At 33.8% G+C, this 19,228-nt stretch overlaps 1 protein-coding gene across 1 annotated transcript in view; it reads right to left on the reverse strand.

The window, feature by feature from the left end:
- Positions 1-19,228, reverse strand: part of SNTG1 (syntrophin gamma 1) — a 913,181-nt gene that overhangs the window by 147,909 nt on the left and 746,044 nt on the right. Inside the window, 1 exon segment of the mRNA XM_047727784.1 lies at positions 13,602-13,640. Coding sequence (XP_047583740.1) covers positions 13,602-13,640 — 39 coding nt within the window.

Raw genomic sequence — 19,228 nt, forward strand, 5'->3', positions numbered from 1 at the left:
CATTAAAAAGCTACAGCAACTGAGATGGTGTGATATTAGTGTCAAAATATACAAAAAGACCAGCTCAACAGAATTGAATGTCCAGAAATTAACTTGCACATATATGATCAATTTATTTTTTGATAAGAGCATGAAACCATTCAACTGATAAAGAATAATATTTTGAACAAACACTGGAACAATTAGATATTAATTTAAAAATAACTTTCATCTCTACCTCACTCTTAAAACAAGCATTAACACCAAATGGATCAAAGACATGAGAGAATATTATAAAACAAAAAAACTTAAGAATAAACATAGGTGAAAATTTCTGTTTTGGATTAGTCAAAGATTGCTTTCTTTCTTTCTTTTTTTTAATTGTATTTAATCATTTGATAGAGAGAGCCAGAGACCACAAGTGGTTGGCATGGCAGAAGGAGAAGGAGAAGCAGGATCTCCACTTGGATGTGGGACTCCATCCCTGGACCCTGGGATCATGACCTGAGCCGAAAGCAGACGCTTAACCAACAGAGCCATGCAAACACCCCTAGTCAAAGATTTCTTAAATACAATGCCAAATCATGATCCATTAAAATATGATAAATTGGACTTCATCATAACTAAACTTCTAATTTGGGGCAGCATATTTGAATAGACATTTCACAAAAGAAGATATATGGATGGTAAGTAAGCACACGGAAAGATGCTCAACATTATTAGTCATTCAAGAAATGCAAATTAAAGCCACAATGACAGATCACAATTGGTCTATTAGAACGCCTCAATCTAAAAACTGACCACACCAGGAACTCTTTTTACACAGATAGTATGACAATTTATCAAATGGGAAAACAGTATTGCAGTTTGTTAAAAAGTTCAACATACACCTCAATAATATGCAGCTATTCCATGACTAGTACTTTATCAAAAAGAAATAAGAGCATATGTCAACACAAAGACTTGTCCATAAATATTTATAGAAGCTTTATCTGTAGTACACCAAAATTTACAACAGAACAAATGTACCTTACCAGGTGAATAGATGGTTATACAAATGATATAGCCAGCAATGAAATGTTACTCAGTGATGAATGGAAAGAAAACTGATTCATAAGGTAACAAGGGCAAAACTAAAGATAATTATGTTATGTGAAAGAAGCCAGACCCCCCCCCAAAAAAAATCATACATACGGTATGATTTCATTTATATAAAATTCTGAAAAATGTAAACTGACCTGTAGTAACAGAAAGCAGGGTGGGGATGGAGTAAGGGTAGGATTGAGGGAGGATAAGATTCTGCACCTCTACTGGCTATGCACAAGCTATCTCGTCTCAAGCCAGATTTGTATTTCCCAAATTGGAATGTGCAAGGATCTAAATATCATTTTAAGTCCAGAAAAGTAATAGAAAGTAAATCCTGAGGAGATTTCTTTGTGAGGCAACTCCTACCGATGAAACATGGCTACAAAGAAAATTTGTGGAAATTTGGGCTTTTACATTTTCATCCTTGGGTATAACTGCACAGATGACCCCATCCTGTATCTCAGTATTCCACTGTTTCTGCATCAGTGCTTTCCTCTTAATATGAAATTCTGTGTACACTATACACTATATCTTATCCTATCATCTTTCTATCTTTTCCCACCCACAACTCTCTTCCAAGATTTCTAAAATGTAGCTGATTTTATTATAATAATTTCATTATAACTTCATTATAATAGCTAATTTTTGTGCATAATTTGGTGTGTGCTCAACTGTAAAATACTTTTTAGTCCTCTTTTTCCTCTGAAACCTCTGCCACTATCTCTTCACACTGATTTATAAGCTAGTTGCTTTTACAAGAATTCATTTATAGGGAAATATTCATTTTGAGGAGGATTCTCTTTTAAATCATAGAATGTCATGAAATTTTATCACCAAGTATTATAAAATGGACTGAAACAGTAACAGGTTCACTATCACCAGATTATGTGACTGTTTTATTGTCAACAATTATAAGTTGTCTTTCCTGTTGAAAAGAACCTGGGTTTTGAAATCCAAAATAAAAACAAATTGCCAATCTCTAGTGAATATTTTGCTTAAAAGTGACACACAGGAGTTACACAGGTGGCGCAGTCAGTTTACACATGTGTCTTCGGGTCAGGTCATGATCCTGGGGTACTGGGGTCAAGCCCTGCTTCAGGCTTCTTTCTCAGGGGGGAGTCTGCTTCTTCCTCTCTGTCTACCCCTCCTCCCATTTGTGCTCTTTCTCTCTAAAATAAATAAATAGAACCTTTAAAAAAAAGGATTAAAAATGACATTCAGATGCACACATTTCAATAAAGCTAAATGAGTGAAAGGAATACACAAATCTTACTTAGGCTAGCTAGTTTTAAATGATGCCTGGAGCAGGACCAGAAAATGAGTAGGTCTGAGCAGACAGGGTGCCCTGGGAATGTGAGCTGCCACTTTCAGGATCCCCGTGTTGCTGGAGAAGAGGCACACTGGGACTAGACCAAGTTGAAGTGCCACAAAACTGACTTACCAAGATTCAGCTGTTTTTCTTGAATAAAGGCACACCACATTTTATTTTGCTTTGCTTTATCATGTTTTGTTTTGCCACTTTTTTTTTTTTAAACAAATCGAAGGTTTACAGCAACCCTATATTGAGCAAGTCTATCAGCGCCAATGGCTCACCTGGTCTGTCAAATTTTGGTAGTGCTTGCAATATTTCACATGTTTTCATTACTTGTTATATTTGCTATGGTGATCTGTGATCAATGACCTTTGATGTTCCTATGGTAATTATTTGGAGGCTCCATAGACTGTCCCCAAACAAGATGGAGAACTCAATCAATAAATCTTATTTGTGGGGGTGCTTGGGTGACTCATTCAGTTAAGCATCAGAGTTTGGCTCAGGTCATGATCTTAGGGTTTGGGGATTGAGCCCCACATTGGACTCCCTGCTCAGTGAGGAGCCTGCTTCTCCAGCTCTCCCTCTGCTGCTCCCTCCTGCTTATGCTTTCAGTCTCACTTTCTCTCAAATAAATAATAAATAAATAAAATCTTTTAAAAATATATATTATTTGTGTTCTGACTACTCCAATGACCAGGGCTATTCCCCCATCTTTCTCCCTCTTCTCAAGTGTTTCTATACCCTGAAACACAACAATCTTGAAATTAGGCCGATTAATAAATCTACAATGCCTCTAAGAGTTCAGGTGAAAGGAAAAATCACACATCTCTCACTTTAAATCGAATGTCAGAAATGAGTAACCTTAGTGAGGAAGGCTTTTCAAAAGCTGATATAGGCTGAAAGCTAGGCCTCTTGTGTCAAATAGCCAACTTGTTAATGCAAAGGAACAGTTCTTGGAGGAAATTGAAAGTGCCACTCTAGTAAACATAGGAATGATAAGAAAGTAAAACAGCCTTATTGCTGTTCTAAAGTTGTAATTATCTGAACAGATGATCAAACCAGCCACAACACTGCATTAAGCCAAATCTATCCAGAGTAAGGCCCTAATTTTCTGCAATTCTATGGAGTGAGAAAGGTAAGCAAACTGTCTGAAGCCAGCAGAGGATCCATGAGGCTTAAGAGGCCATCTCCATCATATAAAAATGCCAAGGTGAAGCAGCAAGTGCTGATGTAGAAGCTGTAACAAGTTATCTAGAAGATCTAGCTAAGATAATTAATGAAGGTGCCTACACAAAGCAACAGATTTTCAGTGTAGGTGAAACAACGTTCTACTGGAAGAATTATCCATCTAGTACTTTCATAGCTAGAGAGGAGAAGTCAGTGCCTTGCTTCAAAGCTTCAAAGGACTGTCTGACTCTCCTGTTAGGGGCTAATGCAGCTGGTGACTTTAAGCTGAAGCCAAAGCTTATTTACCATTCTGAAAATCCTAGGGCCCTTCGTAATTACGCTAACTCTGTAACGGTACTTCAGTACAACGTACTGACTAAAGTGCTTAAACATGTGCTAGCAACAGGATTTTGCGGGAGAGGATGATATATGTCCTTGAAGCTGAACAGCTGGGAACCCCAGGCCAGCTCTGGGTGGAACCTGCTTTTTTTTCTGTTATCTCTCCTTCTTCAGAGATCACCTGTAGTTAATTAAAAGATCCCTTTAAATGTGTTTACTCAACCACAAATCCTATGCTGCTTGATCAGGCATATCTTGCTTATCTACAATCTCCATCAATTCCTTTATTGACTGTTATCTTTTTTTTTTCTTTTTTAAAGATTTTATTTATTTATTTGACAGAGAGAAATCACAACTAGGCAGAGAGGCAGGCAGAGAGAGAGGAAGAAGCAGGCTCCCTGCTGAGCAGAAAGCCCGACGCGGAGCTCGAACCCAGGACCTGGGATCATGACCTGAGCCGAAGGCAGCGGCTTAACCCACTGAGCCACCCAGGCGCCCCTGTTGACTGTTATCTTGTATCTAATAAATACAGGACTGAGGAGTTGTTCGGAGTAACAGTCTTCTCAACTGCCTACCCCTGCTCCCTTTCTCTTGTAGCTGACTGGTTTGTGCGTCATTCTTCTCCTGTGTGCGATCAGGAAGCAGCATAACTCTATTTTTCAACCTGTGCTCTATCAGTGAAACAACAAAAGCTGGATGACAGCACTTCTGTTTATAACATGGTTTACTGAACAATTTACACCCACTGTTGAGAACTACTGCTCAGGAAAAAAATATTCCTTTCAAAGTATTACTGTTCATTGACAATGCATCTGGTCACCCAAGAGCTCTGAGGGAGAAGTACAATGAGATTAATGTTGTGAGTATGCCTGCTAACACAACAACCATTCTGTAGCCCTTGCATCAATGAGTAATTTTAACTTTCAAGTCTTACTATTTAAGAACACAATTCAAAAGGCTATAGTTGTCACAGACAGTGATTCCTCTGATGGATCTAGGCACAGTAATCAAAAACCTTCTTAAAAGAATTGACCATTCCAGATGCCATTAAAAACATCTGTGATTCATGGAAAGAGGTAAACTATCAACATTAAGTAGAGTTTGGAAGAAGTTGATTCCAACCATCATGGATGACTTTGAGGGGTTCCAGACTTCATGGAGGTAGTAACTGCAGATGGAGTGGAAATAGCAAAAAAAATTAGAATGAGAAGTGGAGTCTGCAGGTGTGACTGAATTGCTGCAATCTTGTGACCAAACTTGAATGGATGAAGAGTTGCTTCTTATGGTTTAGTAAAGAAAGTGGTTTTTTGAAATTGAATCTACTTCTGGTGAGGATGCTGTGAAATTTGTTGAAAAATAAGAAAGGATTTAGAGTATTACATAAACTTAGCTGATAAAGTAGTGTGGTGGGGCGTTGTGAGGATTGACTCCAATTTTGAACAAAGTTCAACTGTGGGTGAAATCCTGTTCAATAGCATTTCACACACATGAACATCACATATAACAAAAAATAAATAAATAAATAAAATCATGCATGAAAGGAAGAATCAATTGATGCATCAAACTCCACTGTTGACTTATTTTGAGAACCTACTACTGTCACCCCAACATTTAGCAAACATCCCCTCCTGATCAGTCAGCAATCATCAACATTGAGGCAAGACCCTCCACCAGCAAAAAGATTTTGAGTTATTGAAAACTCAGATGATAGTTCATATTTTTAGCAATAAATTTTTTTTAATTAAAGTATGTACCTTTTTTTAGATAGGATGCTGCATACTTAATAGATTGCAGTGGCACTTTCATATGAGCTGGGAAACAAAAAATTCATCTGACTCGCTATATTGTGATATTCACTTTATACTGGTGGTCTGGAACTGGACCTGTAATATTTTCAAAGGATGCCTGTAAATGCTCCCTGGATTCAGCAAGCCTTTGGTGAATTTTCAAAGTTGTGAAAAGTTTATTGGGACCATTTCTGCAGTTTTTTGGTTGCTTTTATAGAAAAGCTAAGTTTTGGAGATCATTACTCCTCTATCTTCTTTGACGCTATTCCAAAAATGGATTTTTGAAGAGTTTTTTTAGTTTCTTACCTCTCCCAACACAATTAGAGACAATTGGTCACTTTTCTCTCTGTTGTCACCAGCATTCTATAGATTCTATAGATCTTTCTATAATAATATATCCCAATTATTATAGCTAGACAAAATGAATCCTTCTACAAAATAAACTGCCTAAGGTAATATTTTATTTTGAAATAATATAATGTTTATGTATTCAAACTATTATAATTTAATGATACTATTTTGCATAGTGCTTGATATAAAGGGAGTTCATTATATTTTTATGATGAATTAATCCTCCATAAACTTTCTCCTTAGTAATCACAGAAGATATTCATTGTAAAATGTTATTTTTATGAGAATAATGAGGTATGCTTCACAATGGAGGAGTTTTAGTTAATACAGTAAATCATTAGAGGATTTAGGTATATACGGCAGTGTGATACAGGTCTGCTCATCTAAACAATCTCTAATTTATTGGGAAAATCATTGCAACGTAATTTTACACTCGCTGAATATCACTGGCTTAACAGATACTTAACACCAAGACCACTGTCACCCTTTTCCATGCTTTTCATTAAATATATCAATTGAGAGGAATTTCATTGCATTTTTTAGTAAATAAATCTGATCAAAATCATAATGGAGAAAATAAATGGTTATGTTCTAGATGTACAGAGGAAATGAGAAAGTTACTCCTAATGAAAAGTGAACTGGGAGGTACATAATTTTAATTTCAAGTCTAGACAATAATTAAGATTAAACCAAATCCCAATAACTTTGGTTTAATATAATTTTTAACTTATTTGATTCCCAGACACTTTAACATTAAGAATGGTTTAGAGTTTATTGAGGTATAATGACATAAATAAATGGCACATATTTAATGGATAAAGTTTAATAAATTTTCCCATACTTATGCACCTATAAAACCATCACTACAACCAACATAATGAACATATCCATCACCACAAAGTTCCCTCATGCTCCTTTATAATCTCTTTCTGTCAGCACACACCCCTCCCATTCCCCAGGCAACTGTTGATTTTCTTTCTGATTTCTGTACCTTAATTTGTAAGCCTTAGAATATTATCACAAAAGAAGTATGCAACCTATACTCTATTTTTGGAGGAAAGAGTGGTTGGTTACTTTCATTCAGTACAATTATTTTGAGATTCATCTGTGTTGTAGCATGTTCCTTTTTGCTGGTAAGTAATATTCCATTATATAGATATGACACTAAATGTCCATTCACTTGTTGGAATTTGAGCTGTGTCCAGTTTGGGGCTATAAACATATAAAGCTCCTATGAACATTTGTCAACAAATCTTTGTAAGAACACATGTTTTCATTTCCTAGGAGTGAACTAGCTGGATCACATGGTAGGCATAGATTTAACTTTTTAGTAACCACCAGACTCTTCAAAGTGTTTGTGCCATTTTTTTTAAGGATTTTATTTATTTATTTGACAGAGAGAGATCATAAGTAGGCAGAGAGGCAGGCAGAGAGAGGGGGGAAAGTAGGCTCCCTGCTGAGCAGAGACCCTGAGACCATGACCTGAGCCAAAGGCAGAGGTTTTAACCCACTGAGCCACCCAGGCACTCCTGTTTGTGCCGTTTTATATTCCCACCAGCTGTATATAACAATTCCAATTTTTCCTTGCCAATACTTAGCAAGAACAGTTATAATTAACCATTCCAGTGTATATGTAGTGGTATTTCATTGTGTTTTTAATTTGCATTTTCTTTATGGCTTATGAGGTTGAGTATTTTTTCATGTGCTTATTTGATATTTGGGTACATCTCTGGTGAACTGTCTATTCAAATCTTGGCACATTTTCTTTTATTGAGTTGTTTTTCTAACTATTCATTTTTCAGTTGTTAAAAATATATTCTGGGGGCGCCTGGGTGGCTCAGTGGGTTAAGCCGCTGCCTTCGGCTCAGGTCATGATCCCAGGTCCTGGGTTCGAGCCCCGCATCGGGCTTTCTGCTCAGCGGGGAGCCTGCTTCCTCCTCTCTCTCTGCCTGCCTCTCTGCTTACTTGTGATTTCTCTCTGTCAAATAAATAAATAAAATCTTTAAAAAAAAAATATATATATATATATATATATTCTGGATGCAAATCCTTTATTAGATATAAAATTCACAAATATTTTCTTCCAGTCTATACCCTGTATTTTTCTTTAAGAGTCTTTTTTGAAAAAAGGAAGCTTTAAATTTTGAAGAAGACTCAGATTTAATCTCCTTTCTTATTTAAAGACATTCCCAAAGACCTTTACCTTGAGGTCTCTACCAGAAGGATGATTGATATGTAAGGCACTGTTTTAGGAGCTAAGGGTAGAACAAGAAATAATACCTTTATCTTTAGGAGCTTACAGTTGAGTTTGGGTTGGGAGAAGGAGGATGGGTTAATAGAGAATACCACAAAATGTGATAAATGCAATAAGAAAGAAATGGTTAGGGTCCTATAAAAACTTGTTGTTTAACTGTCAAAATAAAAACTTAAACTTTCTAGACATAAACAGTGGATCGTTTTTTACTTTTTTTAACCTTTAAATTAAAAAAAAAATCTTTCTAAGTACAACACAAATCTTATGAGCCATAAAAGTCTTTTATTGCTGGGGCACCTGGGTGGCTTTGTTGGTTAAGTGTCCGACTCTTGATTTTGGCTCAGGTTATGATCTCAGGGTTGTGAGATCAAATCCCTTGTCAGGCTCTGCACTTGGTGTGGAGCCTGGTTAAGATTCACTCTCTCCCTCTCTGCCCCTACATACATTTTTTTTTTTTTTTTTTTTTTTTTTTTTGCTAACTTAGGCCACACAGAAATACAAGGGGTAAATGTCCTTCATGTATTGAGTATGCAGTACTAACAAAAAAATAGGAAGAAAATAGAAACATATTCAAAATTTGAAGGCAGACAGATTAAAAATATAAACTGATGTCACATAAAGATGCTCAACCTGACACATCTTAGAAATACATCTTAAATGGCAAGCACATAAATTTTCCAATTATTCCAATAGTAAAGACCAAAGCCAAAAGATGTCAAGTAAATAAGGTAGTCTGAGCTGATCCCTATATGCAGAATTGGAAAATAGAATTTGTATCAGGAACAATGGAGCTAACACACACCTGAGCTCAAGACAAAACTAAACAAAATGCAATTCCTTGTTGCAGGAACTGAATAGGGAACTTAAATCAATAAAATGAGTGGAAAGTGAAAAGAGAGGGTTTACCAGGAAAAGGCATAAGGCTTAAGCACAGGAACTTGGGAATGGAACCCTCACAACGGGAAGGAGACTGGGCTATAATACTTCTCAGATTCGACACCTTTACCTGATTCTTCTCTAACTCCTCAGGATTTTTTTTTTTTTTATTCTGTAATAAGAACATGTGTATGTATCTTTCCAACTCCTTTATTAAAACACAGTGGCTTATTCTGTTTCCTATTCTTCTCTTCACTATTGCCACTTAATAAACTTTCTTGGATGGCCTTCTATACTAGTACCAACAGAACTAGTTTATCCTTTTAATGGTTACAAAGTATTCCACTGATGGATATTGAGGTTGTTTCAGATCCTTTGTTGGTGTGGATTTATTTCTATTTAATCCATGCCCTGTCTGAGCATGGACTGAAGATTCTTCAGTCTTTAATCTGAAGACTCACAGAAACTCTTAGCCATGTCTCTCTTCATACATTGACCTTCATACATTTTCTCCAGTCTTTCTGAAGTTTTTTTTTTTTTTAGTTTCTCATTCTAAAATTCATGTCTTACATTAACTTTTATTTTTTTACCCTTTTCTGTGTGTGCTGTATTCTGATCACATTCCCTTTCAGTTCATCTTCATCTATTCTATTATTCACTTGGTTAATTGATTTTAATTTTAGTGCTCGCTTCAGCAGCACATATACTGATTTTAATTTTAAATATGTTCTTTTTTAAAAAATTTTAACTCCTATTTGATTCTCTTGAAAATCCATATATTTTAACACCATATCCTGTTCTTGACTTATAATTTCCATTCCTTTACTTAAAGAGCACATGATAATTTAAAATAGTTTTGGATTTTGGGGGGGGAAGCCTGGGTGGCTCAGTCACTTAAATGTCCAACTTTTGATTTTGGCTTGGATCATAATTCAGGGTCATGAGATTAAGCCCCACATCAGTTCTGTGCTGAGCATGGAACATGTTTAAGATTCTCTCTCCCTCTCCTCTATCCCTCCATGCCTCAAAAAATAATTTTGAATTTTTTAATCTCTAAATTATGATTTCCCCTATAGTGATCTATTTACTCAATAATTTAACATTTTAGATTTAAATCTTTCATGAGAGTAATTTACTGAAAGTCTCACGCATCCTGATTTGTGGGAGTGTCCCTACAGAGCTAAGTTTTAACATCGGCCCCGTTAGACAATAGTAATATCCTCCAGTCCCCTTTATGTTTTATTTTATTCTAATTTTTTCTGGTTGGGGTAGTTGTACCACATGAAAGCACAAATTCAAAACTGGATCCCAGAGGAAGCAGAAGACTTTTGTTTGAGTGGGTGGCATCTTTTATTTTATTTATTTTTTTCAGACATAGTGCATCGGGGATATGAAGGGGCTTGATTTTCATTCATAACACTTGACTATTTTGACATATGCCTAAATTATTCAATCAAAAACATATGTATAAACATGTATATTTATAATCAAAGCTTCAGAAAACTTTACATGAAAATTAAGTTAGAAAAAATTTGATATTAAAGCAACACAATGTTGTTTAGTCCAAGAGTCCTATTTGAATGCTAAATCTGGAGAAGAAATGAGATTATATGTGTTTTCAGATGTTTATTCATTAAAGTAACTCACATTTTATTAAATAGGGAATGTACCTTGGTCTCCCAATGCATTGCTATCAAATTATGCAGGCAAGTTTTCCAATGGTGTGGAAATATGAATATTGAACTATAAACAAATCCTATATCCTGGATGTCTTCATTTCCATGATGGAAAGTAGTAAGGTAAAAATCTATTAACTCTTGCTTTCAGTTGTTAAAATGTCAAAAAGAATTCATTATGATTTTTAAAAATGTGAGATGCTAAGAGATTTCAAATAAAATTTTGGTATAATATTATTAAAAAGCTAGAAAATAAAAAGCTAAGGATGCTAATGCTTACCTACATTTATTATATGTGTCTGGGTTGAAATAGTAAACAGTTCTTATTATTTACTCTATATTTAAGTTTTTTCAGATTCTTATTTATTTTACTATTATTCAAAACCTAGATAAATGCAGAGGTGGCAAAGACTCCTACAGGCTATTGAAGGGAAAATGTAGGAAGTGTCGAATGTAGCTGTCATCATAAATAAAGAATACCTGTGGGGTTATTACAATTATGAAATATTTATAGCAACATAAATTACATTAATTATTAATACTTCTTCACACGTCGAGGTTAGAAAGGGCAAGGAAGGATGATAACACAGATATCGGAGTCATTCTTAAAGAAACATTCATCATTCATATTTTTGGCAAGAATTCCACAAATGAGCAGATCTACATTTTTATGTATCTGACTATAAAATGACTATGTTTACTGATGGGTATTACAAACTTCCTCAAAGGCTGATGCTCCTTTCTATTTTAATAATTTCTCATTAATGAATTTTCCATCCACTATAGCTCTATACAATTGTTAAACTGTATTTCCTATGTAACATCCTACTAGGATCAGAAGCATCTGGAATGGAATGGGAGTCACAATGGGAGTTTCCCAAGTATCATCACAGAACTAGTGTATCAGTAGCTCTGGGATAGAGCCCTGATCTCTGCACCACAAACAAAGGCATGAGACATAACCACAGTGGAATGTGATGAGACACACAGCACATACATCTCTCCAACTTCTACATCTACCTAAAATATCAGCATGACTCAGGTGTGAGGACCTGAGGTTAGGAAACGGGGTATCCCTATGGCTGGAAAAACATAGTTCACAGCTTTGTAGACATACTGAGCTATCCAGATTTATTTTCACTAGTATTTCAGTCACACATAACTTTGTGGGCTAGTATGGGCTAGTGGCATCATTACTAATATAAATTATGCAATAATATAAATTATATATTCTAAAAAACAAATTTAAAATTTTAACACATTAGTGCTAATAATGGCATATACCAAGAATTTCACATTTGTTATTTAATCTTCAAAAATAAACATGTAATGTAGTTGCACTTTACAAATATTACCAATGAAGGAACTGAGGTTTAGATGATAAAAGTAACTTAGTTTTCATAAGAGGCTTATTTAAAATTTTTACCATTGAAATTAACTTGTGACTGGTCTACCATTTATAAATAGATAACTTAGATGTTTAGATCTTGATCATTTTTTACACATTGAGGTTGATGTCAAGGGTAAGAAATGCATGGCTGGCCTTTGCTTCTCTATCATCACACAAACCTGACACACTGCTGACTTGAGTGAGTCCAAAACTGAGCCTATATTTACTTTCCTCATTCAAACAAATGTTTTTATAATGTTTATGAGGCAAAGTAAAAGTTAAGCTCAGCTTAATAAAATTATAAGTAGAATTATTATTTTCTATAATCAATTATTTTATTCTATAATCAATAGTCTAATATATCAACTAGATTCTTGGCTAGATTAATCAGACATCACTTTCATTCTACACATTCATTTAGATTCATGTAAAATACCTTCACCTAATTTTGAAAATTTCTTCTAACTTTTAGGTCAATTAAACATAGATCTCCTATACAAAAAGAGTGACTTGAAGGAGTACATGGCCACCAATGCTCATAGAAGCAGTGTCTAAAATAGCCAAACTATGGAAAGAGCCCCAATGTCCATTAGTGGATGAATGGATAAAGAAGATATGGGGTGTGTGTGTGTGTGTGTATACTATGAAATATTACTCAACCATCAAAAGGAATGAAATCTTGCCATTTGCAACAATGTGGATGGAACTAGAGTGTATTATGCTAAATGAAATAAGTCAGTCAAAGAAAGATGAATACCATATGATTTCACTCAAATGTGGAATTTAAGAAACAAAACAGATGAAGATAGGAGAAGGGAAGAAAAAATAAAATGAGATAAAAATGGAGAGAGACAAACTATTGACTATAGGGAATAAACTAAGGTTTGCTGGGTCAGGAGATGGGGTGCCTGGGTGAAAGGCATTAAGGAGGACACTTGATTTAATTAGCACTGGGGGTTTTAAGCAACTGATGAATTACTAAATTCTATCCCTGAAATAAATAATACATTATATGTTAAGTAACTGGAATTAAAATTTAAAAAATAGGTTCCCCACATGTTAAGATACAGTCAAACTATCTTATGGAAATAGCTCTCTTAGGTCTTCAATATTATATTTAAATAAATATATGTATCTTATTGAATATAGTTTTTACTTAGTTTACTTAGATAAAATATTTTTTAAAACTGCTTTTAATATGATTAGAGAAACAGATATATCATATAATATGAAAGAAATCTAATAAAGTATGTATTTTCCTGGAGAGCAAATGATAGTGCCAATTATTACCATGTAAATATTAAGTGCAATCAAGATTATCTTCTATAATAGATACAATGGAAAAAATGCATGATATGTCTCTCCAAGTACTTTTCCATCTTACCTGCTGGTTTACAGGAAAATTTCTGTTGATTTTTTTAATCTGCAACAATAAATAAATAATAAAAGTGAGAACAATAAACATAAAGTTATACGAGATCTCCCAAATTTTAGAAGAATCTATTTTAAGTGAGTTAATATATACTGATAGTCTAAATTGACATATTAAAATCACTGCATGTCAAACACTAATTACAATTTTTTTTGAAATTTTGATTATCAAAAGTATTCCAAATTGGACATGTAAACATTTTGAAAGATTTTCATCTAACAATTTTCTCATTTATGAGAAATGAAAAGCCTCTATTTCTATATAATGTTAAATGACAATCTATGGAAAATATAGAGTAACTTTTTGTAGTTTATTTTTTCAGTTTGAAATATTATATTAAATGTATTTTAACATTGAAGAGAATAGAAGAAATAGAATACTCCAACACTAAAAGATCAAGTATGTGTGTCAAACTATTTTCATTCAGGACCCTTAATAAAGTATAACATTTACTTTAAGATAATTTAATGCTTAACATTTCAAAACAACTTAAAATGAATATTCAGAGAAAGGATTTCCTCTTTCATATAAACAAACTTCAAAATCCAACTGAAAATGAATATCATATTTAGACAAATGAACTTATAACACACAAAGTCTTTGTTCAACAGAATATTTCCTCGTTAAACCAATTTTTATTTCTCATTGATTTTCTAGAGAACTTAAAGAATGCTAATTCTGTGCAGTATAACCATACACTACCCTAATCACAGACTGTTTTCACTTAGAAATTGTTTTATTGAATTATTTTATTTTTCCTTCTTTGTTAGTTTCATTCCCTTTGTCTTACTGACAAATGTGTAAATAACAGGAAATTTAATTGATATGATGCATAAAATTAGAGAATCATTAAATTGTTTGTGTGCAAGAAAATACTTTCTGGCAAACTGTGTGTCATTTAAAATATAAAAAAAAACTTTAGAAGATTTATGTGATTTCAGCAGGTACATGTACAAAGAACATATATTTTTCTTATACTGCTATAGTAATTTCAAAATAGTTTTTGCTTTGGTGAGGAATCAACTAAAGAAACATCTAAAACTACTGGCATCTTAAGCTAAAATCAGTATAGTCTAGAGACATAGACAGAAAAAACTGCTTCCTAAACACCTTTTCTTAATCAATAAAAAAAAAATTCATATTGAATACTTTGTGGAACTATGCTTCTTGCTAGTTCTTATGGATTATTATAAAAAATTGTAAAATTCTACCAAAATTTTGTATGGACCCTTGTCTTCCAGCATGAACTATCTAGCTTTGTAACTTTTATTTTTTTAATCTGAAAAAAAAAAAAGACTGAATAATTTGAGTAATCGTAACAATGCTCAGGCCACAGTAATGTATGTAAATGTGCACATGCACATACATGTATAGGTTTGATAAATGCAAAGAGAAACGTTGAGACTGTCATTCATTCATTTCTAAAATCCTTTTAATGGTCTTCTACTGATGTGAGTCATGGTGCTCAAAGTGCTGAAACATGAAAACAAAAGTCATTCCAAGATGAGACAATAGCATAATGAGGCTAGTTTACAGAATCTGAAGAGGCCAAGTGGCTGCAGTGTGGAATGAACTTAAGTGCAACACAGGAGCCACAATGTAGATGCATAATAACATTGTCAAGTTTTGCAGTCATAGAGATCTGGGTTTGAAACCCAGCTGTAACTGTTATTAAATATCATTAGACAGTTATTAATTATTCTGTGTCTAATTTCCCTCTTTTGTAAAATGTCCATAACAATATTAGCCACATGTATTTGTTGGAAAAACTAATGAAAAAATAAATGTCATGAAGTTAGAGCTCAATAAGTGATGACTATTATTAATATAATAAATAATAATATATAAAATTAATATAAAAGAAGTTTGGATTTCCTTTGAAGACAATGAGAATGTACATATGTATGTATGTATCTGAGACAGAGAGAGACGGAGGGAAAAAGAGCAAAAGCAGAGGGAGTGTCAGGCAGAGGGAGGACAGAGAAGCAGGCTCCATGCTGAGCAGGGAGCTCCATGCGATGCAGGACTCAATCCCAGGACCCTGAGATCAGGACCAGAGCTGAAGGCAGACGCTTAACTGACTGAGCACCCAGGCATTCCAACAATGAGAATGCTTTAAAGAAGCTAAGCAAAGATGTCTTTTGCAAATGCTCTTCAGTTTTCCTGGCAATGCTAGATTAGGGTTTATATACTCAAGTACTAAGTGAGTGACAACCATATGTGAACCAGGCTGGGTTCCAGAATATAGGTTGCCCACCATTTACCTCCAGAGAATCACTTGCAGGCATGCCACAGTCAGAGGAATAAGGAATTAGTTGAAGTTTCCTCAGATGTGAAAGTCTTTATCAGTTGGAAACAGTATGCCTATTTAACATTTACAAGCAAATTCTAGGAAACCTAAATTATAAATAAACACTCAATGTAGAAAATGCTAAATGCTAGAAGTACTTTGTTTCAAATTACTCATTTAGTAGTTATAAGAAATCATATCAATAAAATAGCTTGATAAGATAAAAATATTGGAAACATTAATGACAATTTAACCTTATTTTTAAAAATAAAGCTGTATGTTGTATGGTTGAAATAATGTTTAATTTATTAAAAGTAATAAAATATCAAACTATAATATATTCTTAAATGCTCTCATAGAGCAGAGTTTTAAAAACTGTCTACTTTTTTGGCAACAATATTAATTCCAAATAATGGAAATCCTAAATTCTCTGCATGATTTTAGACTGATCTTCAAATAAGGAAAGTTAAAATTTGTCCAAAAGATGCTTTTGTTAGAAACCAATGTTAATCGTGTGTTATCAGAATCAATAATTTATATTACACAAAGCTGAAAAATTAATATGATATTGAACAAAAAGAGTCAGTGTCTGAACATGAAGGCTTGAAGAGACAAAAGTACATAATTGCAGATACATCAAACTAGCTCTTTATGGAGGGGGATTACTTAAACTATTAATCCCAAAGCTGTAAAGGAAGCAGAGTATGATTTTGACTAAGATTGCCTTACATGTCATTCTATAAGAACCTTAAGTGACATAGACAACTATCAAGTAAAGTGCATTCAGATGAAGGAAATCCATGTTAAAGCTTTTATTCCAAAAGAGAAAGACAAATCTGTAAACACTGGATGTTTTAACATCATGTTGATTTAAGGTAAGAATATGGAAAATAATTAATGTCTATGTAGAAGTATAAGAGGATACAATTTGCATCGTGTATTTGTTTTTCATGACCCCCTCACATCTTGATAAAAATAGGAAGAATACTTTAATCAGTACTCACAAAGAAATGATAAGGAGAAAGATGGAAGAATGGAGGGAGAGAGGAAAGGAAGAAGGAAAGGAGGGAAGAATAAATAAATCTCTCAAGCAGATGACTTTTATTTATGTAGATATTCTACCTTCAAAATGAATACAGAATTAGAATTTATGTTGAAACCTTAAGGAAAGACACTTATTTCAAAGACAACAAACAAAGTTTTTCTATAAATAATTTTTAATCACATACCTCTTTGTACATCTGGTAAAACTTATGTGACCTCTTCTAGAAGATTCATAGATGCTTTAAAACTTTATAGAGAGTTCCAGAAAAGAAGGAAAATTAATTTAATGGCTAAAGAAACAAAGTTGATTTGACCTTCCATCAGGTAGTAAAACGTGATGGTCCTGTAGAGAAGATAACTACAACAAAATGAGCTGAGACTGAGAGTGCTATGTCCAAAGGTGGAGGCTTTGCATGTCCAAGAAGTTTTATGCCACGGTTATTCACAAACATGTAAATTGATTTAATGACTTCTACATATTTGAAAGACAATGCCTAGATTCAGGATGGTGTGACCTACTTGAAGGAAACAAAATCTAAGTGATGATAATTTCTTATGTTATTTGAGAACATAAGTTTTATAAAAATATGATATGAAGTTCAAATATTTAAAAATAAAATATCAACTTATTTTTGTTTTATTGTGCAATTGTATGATGAGGCCCAACTCAGTGGGTCATTTCTGGAATTACCTTTGATTCCTAGGTTGCTGAAGTCACTTTGAGAATGGAAATTCTACCTTCTCCTATCTTTTAGTTCCCACAATATGTGATTTTAGTTTTGCGAATGACATAAAATTCATGGCTGAGGTTAAACAAATGGCATTTCTTTGTGTAGTACCTACTAACAATGACATTCAATAAAAATTGTTATTCAAAATCAAACCTATGCTATCATATATGCTTAAATAAGCTCTTTCAGATTTGTTCAAGAAAACAAAATATAGTACTTTAATTTCTATTTTTTCTAGAATCACACTGGAACATTTCCTTCTAAATAAAAAAATGCAATGCAGTACTTTAAAATAAATGGGAGAGACAGATATTGTCAGGTTTACAGCACAAACACAAGCATCTTTTACAGCATGCAATGTTTTTACAATGCAGACAATCCATGGAGAGCTGTAAAGATTTCCTAGTTAATCTGTGTTCATATGGCCTAACTAGGGAATGTATTGAATAATTTTAAACTGAGATAAACAAATAGGTACCTGAACAAAATTTTTCATTAAAATAGGCGAAAGGACCAAAAGAAAATAAATGAATCCTTTTAAGTTACCATGCTATGAAAAAGAAAGTTGATATTTCTTTATAAACCTCTAGGCTTAGAAATAGAATAAAGGTCTAAAATAGTGCCCCATTATAAATGGCCTTCTTTAAATTTCTTTCTTTCCATATCACTTAGCATTGTGAAATATTATTTATTTTATGTTTTGTATTATGATCTGCTTGCTCCCTCCCTTTAGAGAAAAGTTCATGAAGTCACAGATTTTTGTTTTATTCCATATATTACTTCTTACATGTAAGATTGTCTAGGTCTTAGTGGGTGTTCAATCAATGTTTGCTGAACAGATGAAAAGACAGGATATCTCAAAACAAAGAATCAAATTCTCTGAGGTTAACTTAGTATTGAAAGCAAATTACTTCTAAAGAAAATAAATTTCTAGATTATTAACTTTGAATGTCTATAGGAATTCTAATGGTTTCAAAACATGGAGTTAATACTATACATGAGAGTTGGAAGGAATGCTTGATGATTAATAGCACTCATCTCACAGGAAGAATAATTTCAGGATTGAGACAAAAGCATGGAGAGAGAGATAAAGAGAGGAGGGGATAGGTTGGGGCATGGGAGGCCAAGTTTTGAGGAAGTAGACATAGAAAGCACAAATTAGTTTGTGACATCCCGGTGGAGACCTTTGGATTCTCTTCTTCAATTCCATAGACTCCCATTATTAAGCATGGCTTCAAAATGATAGAATAGCTGTAGCTAGGGGAACTGTTTTAATCTGAAGAACAGAATCCAAGATTTCTCATGAGTGCTAGGTTGATGAGAAATAATAGCAGTGCTGGAAGACAAAAGGAAGCTTCATGACATGTGAGCTGAAGATACTGGTAGGGTCACACACAACAGGAAGTGTGTCAGGACAAATTATGATATTCAGAGTGCACGGTACAGACTCCATGGAAGAGTTTCCAGAGACTAATGCTGAAGTGATACATTATTCCTGAAGGGAAAAGGGGAGG

This window comes from Lutra lutra, chromosome 4 (genome assembly GCF_902655055.1).
Source record: "Lutra lutra chromosome 4, mLutLut1.2, whole genome shotgun sequence".
Classification (NCBI taxonomy): domain Eukaryota; kingdom Metazoa; phylum Chordata; class Mammalia; order Carnivora; family Mustelidae; genus Lutra; species Lutra lutra.